The sequence below is a fragment of the Oncorhynchus nerka genome, linkage group LG6, assembly GCF_034236695.1.
Source record: "Oncorhynchus nerka isolate Pitt River linkage group LG6, Oner_Uvic_2.0, whole genome shotgun sequence".
NCBI lineage: Eukaryota > Metazoa > Chordata > Actinopteri > Salmoniformes > Salmonidae > Oncorhynchus > Oncorhynchus nerka.
The window spans coordinates 18,333,575-18,343,708 of record NC_088401.1 but is presented as its reverse complement, the minus strand read 5'-3'; the positions used below and the strand labels follow the sequence as shown (position 1 = coordinate 18,343,708).

At 43.2% G+C, this 10,134-nt stretch overlaps 1 protein-coding gene across 1 annotated transcript; it reads left to right on the top strand.

Moving 5' to 3' along the window:
* The first annotated feature begins 3,704 nt into the window (after positions 1-3,704).
* Positions 3,705-9,822, top strand: LOC115130112 (C-C motif chemokine 20-like). Its single transcript, XM_029660891.2, has 4 exons — positions 3,705-3,924; positions 4,575-4,677; positions 4,937-5,014; positions 5,170-9,822. Exons 1-4 carry the CDS (start codon positions 3,852-3,854, stop codon positions 5,210-5,212), a joined length of 297 nt encoding a protein of 98 aa, XP_029516751.1. The 5' UTR covers positions 3,705-3,851; the 3' UTR covers positions 5,213-9,822.
* Positions 9,823-10,134: the final 312 nt, after the last annotated feature.

The following is a 10,134-nucleotide window of genomic DNA, read 5'->3' as shown; positions in this document are numbered from 1 at the left end:
TTCTAATCAATTTCATACTATCATATGGTTTCAGAGCTATGGTCTCAGAGGGTAATATTCTAATCATTCTAATCATATAATTCTATTAACAGTGTTCCTTTTGTCCAGGTGGGAAAGGGCAGTAGGGAGTGCAATAGATATGGCATCATCTGTGGATCTGTTGGGGCGGTATGCAAATTGGAGTGGGTCTAGGGTTTCTGGGATAATGGTGTTGATGTGAGCCATTACCAGCCTTTCAAAGCACTTCATGGCTACGGACGTGAGTGCTACGGGTAGGGAGAGGACAAGGAGAGGTTGAAAATGTCACTGAAGACAACTGCCAGTTGGTCAGCGCATGCTCGCAGTACATGTAATCCGTCTGGCCCTGCGGCCTTGTGAATGTTGACTTGTTTAAAGGTTTTACTCACATCGGCTGTGGAGAGCGTGACCAAACAGTCTTCCAGAACAGCTGGTGCTCTCATGCATGTTTCAGTGTTATTTGCCTCGAAGCAAGCATAGAAATAGTTTAGCTCGTCTGGTAGGCTCATGTCACTGGGCAGCTCTCGGCTGTGCTTCCCTGCCACATCCGACGAGGGTCATCGTTAGTACAATTTGATCTTAGTCCTATATTGACGCTTTGCCTGTTTGATGGTTTGTCAGAGGGCCTAGCGGGATTTCTTATAAGCTTCCGGGTTAGTGTCCCGCTCCTTGAAAGCGACAGCTCCAGCCTTTAGCTCAGTATGGATGCTGCCTGTAATCCATGGCTTCTGGTTGGGTTTTTTACGTATGGTCACTGTGGGGACGATGTCGTCGATGCACTTATTGATGAAGCCAATGACTGATGTGGTGTACTTCTCCATGCCATCGGAGGAATCCCAGAACATATTCCAGTCTGTGCTAGCAAAACAGTCCTGTAGCTTAGCATCTGCTTCATCTGACCACTTTTTTATTGATATAGTCACTGGTGCTTCCTGCTTGAATTTTTGCTTGTTAGCAGGAATCAGGGGATAGAATTATGGTCAGATTTTCCAACTGGAGGGCGAGGGAGAGCTTTGTATGTGTCTCTGTGTGTGGAGTATAGGTGGTCCAGAGTTTTTTCCCTCTGGTTGCACATTTAACGTGCTGATAGAAATTTGGTAAAATTTATTTAAGTTTCCTTGTATTAAAGTCCCGGGCTACTAGGAGCGCTGCCTCTGGGTGAGCATTTTCTTTTTTGCTTATGGCGGAATACAGCTCATTCAATGCTGTCTTAGTTGCCAGCCTCTGACTGTGGTGGTATGTAAACAGCTACGAAAAATCCAGATGAAAACTCTCTAGGTAGGTAGTGTGGTCTACAGCTTATCATGAGATACTCTACCTCAGGTGAGTAATAGCTCGAGACTCCCTTAGATTTCGTGCACCAGCTGTTATTTACAAAAATACGTAGTTCGCCTCCCCTTGTCTTACCAGATGCTGCTGTTCTATCCTGCTGGTATAGTGTGTAACCAGCCAGCTGTATGTTGATAGTGTCGTCATTCAGCCACAACTCAAGGGAAGCATAAGATGTTACAGTTTTTAATGTTCCGTTGGTAGTTTAACCTTCCATGTAGCTCATCAATTTAGCAGAATGGAGGGAATTGGGGGTTTGTTCGATCGCCTACGAATTCTCAGAAGGCATCCCATCGGCCCCTTTTTCTCTCCGCCTCCTCTTCACGCAAATGGTGGGGATCTGGGCCTGTTCCCACTAAATCAGTATATCCTTCTGATAGAAGAATTTGTATGTTTAAGATAATGACTAAAGTATTCCACCCTGAAACCATATAATTGTATAAAATGTGTTACGAGTCATAATCCAGTGTGTGTGACTAGACCTTTTAAGACTAGGCCATTGTGTTACTATTTCACAATATGAGCAGGGTATAGTTGAGACATTCAAGGACAACTGAACTGTCGACTTGTGATAATGGTGAAACTAATAACTGGAAAGAGGCCTCCCCACCCTAGGGAGGAGAAAAACTGTTAGAAACGGCTTGCAGAAGATAATGAAACACATTGCAGAAGTGTGATAAACAATATATGTGAACTGTGGAAAAATACAGCCCACCTAAAGCGAGGTGGAGTTTCTACTGATGTGAGTTCATTTGTGTGTGTGCTGTATAAAGACGGTGTTCTCATTTTGAAGACAGAGAGCTCACTTATCAATTGCAGGCTGAGACTTTGTCTATTTCTTTGAACTGGAGATTTAAAACCTTCAGGAATTAGACAGAGATTTTGTAGTAGTTGAGTTCAACCATTTAGATAGCAAATTCTCGTGACACCTTCGCGTCGGGCTCAACAAAGTGAGAGGAAAAAAAGGATTCTCTTTGTCCGTGCTGAGTAATCGCAGTCCTGATGTCTAGAAGTTATTTTCGGTCATAAGAGACGGTAGCGGCAAGATTATGTACAAAATAAGTAAAAAAATAAGTTACAGAAAATGTAAATAAACTAATTTTAAAAAACAATGGGTTTGGGACACGTAAAACATCTGCCTTCCTCTCCGACGCCACTTTAAAGAGGTGGCAGGTCAAGGCCCCTAGGATACATTTAGGGGTTGCTGAAGTGTGAAACAATACTTACAGCTCAGATATTCCTCAGAATACCTCAGGTCACCTCACCAGTCTCAAAATATCTTCAAACAAGTGGAATGGACATCATATGGTTGTGTCTACAGAGGAGCCTCTGAAAGGAATGGCAAGAGATTTTGAAAAAGTCAAGGCAGCTGCAGACACATTTGTTCAGTTGGCCAACAGGAAGTTGCAGGAACGGGATGAGGAAACAGAGCTGGAGTTAGAGACCACTCTGCCAAGGAAAAGTGCTCAAAAGAAGAACACCATGCCTGTAGCGTCAGCGATTTCTGAGTAATGGCACTGTGTATGCCAACATGGCTCTTCTGGAATTGCCAATTTAAGGATGTAGGAAATGTGTGTATTTTTATTTTATTCTATGACTTGCCTACTCACCAGTCTTTTTACCAACAAATGTATTCCTGTATTATTTCTTTTACTGGTCAGATGGTTCCAGAGATTCTTGCCACCTTGCTACCAGTGCCATTATGTGCTCCTTCTAGCCAGCCTCCTCCTAAGAGAAACACATTCCTCTTGTTCTATTTTACATCTAGTTTACTAAGGTTATTGTTATAAATATTGTTCAGTAATCTTGTTTACAGAAAGTGTGACTGGGTTGTGTGAGTGGTGGTGTATCGCTGGGGGGAGGGATGGGGGTTGGTTTATTAATGTATAAAAATACACATTTCCGTGTCTCGGTAACAATTAACAATGAAGCAAATCTTACATCATCTATTGTTGTCAATGATAGTTTGGATCCACAATAAGTACTTCATCACAACTTTGACACAATGGCTGGTATTATATTACATTTTGTGATGGTCATATCCTATTTTAGTCTATGGTCATTACATCAACTCCCATTCATTCAGCTATTTACACACTCCTCAGGTAAGATTGCTCCACTCCACTCCTACACACTGTTTATGTTCCAGCATTATCTTTCAGTGGAGGAAAACAAGATCAGTAGTTAATCTGCAGCTAAGGAGGAAGTGGAGAAGAAAATAAATCTCACTGGCAGAGCACACACACACGCAATACACCTGAGCACTGAGAATACCAACAGTTGCTCAACAGCCTAACAACCCCCCCCAATGCATTCCATGACACTGCTATCTGGGGGAAATCTGGCCAGATCCCTACTTAAAGAACACAAACTTCCAGTCAGAAACACTCTCTCTCTCTCTCTCTCTCGCTCTCTCTTTCCCTCTCTCTCTCTCACACACACTACTGAAATACTATCTCACTCTCCCTACTTTCTGTCTCTGTGGAACACATCTGAAGATCAGGATGCTATGCTGTAGAGTGTGTGTCCTGGCTGTGCTGTTATCTCTTCTCATCCTCATCCCCTCCACACAATCAGGTCAGTGCTGTTGGGTTCTGAGAATATGAAATATACTTATTCATGTCACTTAGATGCAGTGCTGAGGTTTAAAGGGTTGGCACCAGAAGTTAATGGTTATAGGAGGAAGGTATATAATGTGTGCAATTAAGCTTGGAAGTGTTGAGTGCAGGGAAGCGATCACATGTGGCAGGCATTGATAAGCGGAGAGAACCATGGATTAGTGATGGAAAGGGGTTGAGGTCAGGTCACCTTAAGGGAGAAATAAAGGTTTATGGACCATATCACTGGTGTCCGGCCCAGCAGTAAAGAACAATGTTTGTACAGATGTGTAGGAGGAGAGTCAGCCCATGAGGAACGGTAAAATATCAGTCCTTGTGGAAAATGTATTTGTCTGAATGCAGCTGTACTGACCCTCTGAGAAGAATTAAACTTAGTGTCTGTTGAGTTTTTTACCCTGAGAATTAGAACCTAACAGTGCTAACACAAACACATACACCATATATCCACACACAAGCCATAGTGAAAACACAAACACACACACACACACAAACAACATAAACAAGCACACCCACACACACACAACATAAACAAGCACACATTGTCTTTCTTGCAGACACACATGCTCCCCCTATCTTACTGTGTGTGTGTGTGTGTGTGTGTGTGTGTAGCACATTGCTGTCTGAAGTACACTCGTCGTCCATTGCAATGCCGACGGCTGAAAAACTACACCCACCAGCCCATTACTTCCTCCTGTGACATCCACGCTGTCATGTGAGTTATCCGCCAATCACAGCCAAGCACAATCTGTGTGCAGAATAGTCTTGTCTTTACCTTCTCCAATGCATTTTGAGGAAAAATCATTGAGATTCACTCACTATTTGTGTATGTGTATGTAACGTGTGTGTGTGTGTGTGTGTGTGTGTGTGTGTGTGTGTGTGTGTGTGTGTGTGTGTGTGTGTGTGTGTGTGTGTGTGTGTGTGTGTGTGTGTGTGTGTGTAATATGTGTTGACATAGTGCTGTGTTGTTGCAGCTTCCACACTTGGATGGACAAGTTTGTGTGTGCCGACCCCTCTCAAGACTGGACCAAGAGGGTACAACGCTGCCTGCTGTGAGTACGTGTGTGTATGTGTGTGTGTGTGTGTGTGTGTGTGTGTGTGTGTGTGTGTGTGTGTGTTTTGCAAGTGCGTGTGCATGCATGTGTGTAGGTGTTTAAACATTGAATGTTTGTTTAACGTTGTATGTGTGTGTGTGTTCTGTTCATAGCAAGCGTCAGGAGAATAAATCTAAACTGAAGAAAACTCTCTGATCTCATGACCAGGAGATGATGTGGAGAGGGTTTCATGACCTGGAGATGATGTGGAGAGGGTTTGGGTCTGGACAAATGTACAGCTCTACCTTTCATTATAGAACTATTATAGTATATATATGTGTGTGTGTGTGTGTGTGTGTGTGAGTGTGTGTTATTTACCCTATTTATGCTTTACAAACAGCTAAATATCTCAATATGCATAGAGTCACTGTTTCAGGATGGTTCGTTTTAAAACCTGAGATTTCTGTATTCATACAAATCATTTAATACAGTGCCTTGCGAAAGTATTCGGCCCCCTTGAACTTTGCGACCTTTTGCCACATTTCAGGCTTCAAACATAAAGATATAAAACTGTATTTTTTTGTGAAGAATCAACAACAAGTGGGACACAATCATGAAGTGGAACGACATTTATTGGATATTTCAAACTTTTTTAACAAATCAAAAACTGAAAAATTGGGCGTGCAAAATTATTCAGCCCCCTTAAGTTAATACTTTGTAGCGCCACCTTTTGCTGCGATTACAGCTGTAAGTCGCTTGGGGTATGTCTCTATCAGTTTTGCACATCGAGAGACTGACATTTTTTCCCATTCCTCCTTGCAAAACAGCTCGAGCTCAGTGAGGTTGGATGGAGAGCATTTGTGAACAGCAGTTTTCAGTTCTTTCCACAGATTCTCGATTGGATTCAGGTCTGGACTTTGACTTGGCCATTCTAACACCTGGATATGTTTATTTTTGAACCATTCCATTGTAGATTTTGCTTTATGTTTTGGATCATTATTTTGTTGGAAGACAAATCTCCGTCCCAGTCTCAGGTCTTTTGCAGACTCCATCAGGTTTTCTTCCAGAATGGTCCTGTATTTGGCTCCATCCATCTTCCCATCAGTTTTAACCATCTTCCCTGTCCCTGCTGAAGAAAAGCAGGCCCAAACCATGATGCTGCCACCACCATGTTTGACAGTGGGGATGGTGTGTTCAGGGTGATGAGCTGTGTTGCTTTTACGCCAAACATAACGTTTTGCATTGTTGCAAAAAGTTCCATTTTGGTTTCATCTGACCAGAGCACCTTCTTCCACATGTTTGGTGTGTCTCCCAGGTGGCTTGTGGCAAACTTTAAACAACATTTTTTATGGATATCTTTAAGAAATGGCCACTCTTCCATAAAGGCCAGATTTGTGCAATATACGACTGATTATTGTCCTATGGACAGAGTCTCCCACCTCAGCTGTAGATCTCTGCAGTTCATCCAGAGTGATCATGGGCCTCTTGGCTGCATCTCTGATCAGTCTTCTCCTTGTATGAGCTGAAAGTTTAGAGGGACGGCCAGGTCTTGGTAGATTTGCAGTGGTCTGATACTCCTTCCATTTCAATATTATCGCTTGCACAGTGCTCCTTGGGATGTTTAAAGCTTGGGAAATCTTTTTATATCCAAATCCGGCTTTAAACTTCTTCACAACAGTATCTCGGACCTGCCTGGTGTGTTCCTTGTTCTTTATGATGCTCTCTGCGCTTTTAACGGACCTCTGAGACTATCACAGTGCAGGTGCATTTATACTGAGACTTTATTACACACACGTGGATTGTATTTATCATCATTAGTCATTTAGGTCAACATTGGATCATTCAGAGATCCTCACTGAACTTCTGGAGAGAGTTTGCTGCACTGAAAGTAAAGGGGCTGAATAATTTTGCACGCCCAATTTTTCCGTTTTTGATTTGTTAAAAAAGTTTGAAATATCCAATAAATGTCGTTCCACTTCATGATTGTGTCCCACTTGTTGTTGCTTCTTCACAAAAAAATACAGTTTTATATCTTTATGTTTGAAGCCTGAAATGTGGCAAAAGGTCGCAAAGTTCAAGGGGGCCGAATACTTTCGCAAGGCACTGTATCTGTGGTTATTATTGTTCATCATATCTGTATTGATTCTGAAGGTGTTTGAGTTTCATATCAGTTTGTGTGTAACTCTATGTATCAATGTTGTTGGTCTGTTTCATAAACAGCAAGTGCAGTATTCCTGATAAACATGAAAACATCTGTTTTCACAAATATTTTGTGTTGTTTCATATCCTCTGTCCAATTGGAGCCAGAGAAAACCTTTTTAATTTTGGCTTTTCAAAGTGTCCAAATGTATGTATAAGTTTTACAGAGGTGTAGTGAGTTGATGTAAGCTAAGAGCTATGAAATAGATAATAAAATATGTACTTGAAAAAACTGTGTGTTCTATTGTTATTGTACAGTGCCAGTCAAAAGTTTGGACACACCTCCTCATTCAAGGTCTATCGAATTCACCGCACGAGGAGGCTAAAACAGACTTTCCTCCATCGCGACGTCCCTCTAAGGCCCTTCTGCTAGCTTGCTATCCCCGGCCTGCTAGCTGTCTGAATCGCCGTGTCTCCAGCCAGCCCAACCACTCACTGGACCCCTATGATCACTTGGCTATGCATGCCTCTCCCTAATATCAATATGCCTTGTCAATTACTGTCCTGGTTAGTGATTATTATCTTATTTCATTGTAGAGCCTCTAGCCCTGCTCAATATGCCTTAACCAACCATTTAGTTCCACCTCCCACATATGCGGTGACATCACCTGGTTTAAATGTCTCTAGAGACAATATCTCTCTCATCATTACTCAATGCCTAGGTTTACCTCCAATGTACTCACATCCTACCACACCTTTGTCTGTACATTATGCCTTGAATACATTCTATTGCGCCCAGAATCCTGCTCCTTTTACTCTCTGTTCCGAACGTACTAGACGACCAGTTCTGTTAGCCTTTAGCCGTACCATTATCTTAGTCATCCTCTGTTCCTCTGGTGATGTAGAGATTAATCCAGGCCCTGCAGTGCCTAGCTCCACTCCTATTCCCCAGGTGCTCTCATTTGTTGACTTCTGTAACCGTAAAAGCCTTGGTTTCATGCATGTTAACATTGGAAGCCTCCACCCTAAGTTTGTTTTATTCACTGCTTAAGCACACTCTGCCAACTCAGATGTCCTAGCCGTGTCTGAATCCTGGTTTAGGAAGACCACCAAAAATCCTGAAATTTCCATCCCTAACTATAACATTTTCCGACAAGATAGAACTGCCAAAGGAGGCGGTGTTGCAATCTACTGCAGAGATAGCCTGCAGATTTCTGTCTTACTATCCAATTCGAGCTTCTACTTTTAAAAATCCACCTTTCCAGAAACAAGTCTCTCACCGTTTCCGCTTGCGATAGACCACCCTCTGCCCCCAGCTGTGCCCTGGACACCATATGTGAATTGATTGCCCCCCATCTATCTTCAGAGCTCGTGCTGCTAGGTGACCTAAACTGGGACATGCTTAACACCCCAGCCATCCTACAATCTAAGCTTGATGCCCTCAATCTCACACAAATTATCAATGAACCCAACAGGTACAACCCCAAATCCGTAAACACGGGCACCCTCATAGATATCATCCTAACCAACTTGCCCTCCAAATAAACCTCTGCTGTTTTCAACCAAGATCTCAGCAATCACTGCCTCATTGCCTTCCTCTGTAATGGGTCTGCGGTCAAACAACCACCCCTCATCACTGTCAAACGCTCCCTAAAACACTTCAGGGAGCAGGCCTTTCTAATCGACCTGGCCCGGGTATCCTGGAAGGATATTGACCTCATCCCGTCAGTAGAGAATGCCTGGTTATTCTTTAAAAGTGCCTTCCTCACCATCTTAAATGAGTATGCCCCATTCAAAAAAAATTGAACCAGGAACAGATATAGCCCTTGGTTCTCTCCAGACCTGACTGCTCTTGACCAGCACAAAAATATCCTGTGGCGTTCTGCATTAGCATCGAATAGCCCCCGTGATATGCAACCTTTCAGGAAAGTTAGGAACCAATATACACCGGCAGTTAGAAAAGCTAAGGCTAGCTTATGTGTCGGGGGGCTAGGGTCAGTTTGTTATATCTGGAGTACTTCTCCTGTCTTATCCGGTGTCCTGTGTGAATTTAAGTATGCTCTCTCTAATTCTCTCTTTCTCTCTTTCTTTCCCTCTCGCGGAGGACCTGAGCCCTAGGATCATGCCTCAGGACTACCTGGCATGATGACTCCTTGCTGTTCCCAGTCCACCTGGCCGTGCTGCTGCTCCAGTTTCAACTGTTCTGCCTGCGGCTATGGAATCCTGACCTGTTCACCGGACGTGCTACCTGTCCCAGACCTGCTGTTTTCAACTCTCTAGAGACAGCAGGAGTGGTAGAGATACTCTTAATGATCGGCTATGAAAAGCCAAAAGACATTTACTCCTGAGGTGCTGACTAGCTGCACCCTCGTTAACTACTGTGATTATTATTATTTGACCATGCTGGTCATTTATGAACATTTGAACATCTTGGCCATGTTCTGTTATAATCTCCACCCGGCACAGCCAGAAGAGGACTGGCCACCCCTCATAGCCTGGTTCCTCTCTAGGTTTCTTCCTAGGTGTTGGCCTTTCTAGGGAGTTTTTCCTAGCCACTGTGCTTCTACACCTGCATTGCTTGCTGTTTGGGGTTTTAGGCTGGGTTTCTGTACAGCACTTTGAGATATCAGCTGATGTACGAATGGCTATATAAATAAAGTTGATTTGATTTTTCAAACAGAAATTTGCATCCTGTAGCACAGACTCAAAAAAGTTCTGTGACACTGTAAAGTCCATGGAGAATAAGAGCACCTCCTCCCAGCTGCCCACTGCACTGAGGCTAGGAAACACTGTTACCACCAATAAATCCACTATTATTGAGAATTTCAATAAGCATTTTTCTATGGCTGGTCATGCTTTCCACCTGGCTACCCCTATCCCGGTCAACAGCCCTGCACCCCCCAGAGCAACTTGCCCAAGCCTCCCCATTTCTCCTTCACCCAAATCCAGATAGCTGATGTTCTGAAAGAGCTGCAAAATCTGTACGCCTAAAAATCAGC

Coding starts and splice junctions, on each gene's coding strand:
- LOC115130112 (XM_029660891.2), top strand. CDS start 3,852: ATGCTATGCTGTAGAGTGTGTGTCCTGGCTGTGCTGTTATCTCTTCTC. Junction 3,925..4,574: donor CATCCCCTCCACACAATCAG/GTCAGTGCTGTT, acceptor GTGTGTGTGTAG/CACATTGCTGTCTGAAGTAC. Junction 5,015..5,169: donor AGGGTACAACGCTGCCTGCT/GTGAGTACGTGT, acceptor TTCTGTTCATAG/CAAGCGTCAGGAGAATAAAT.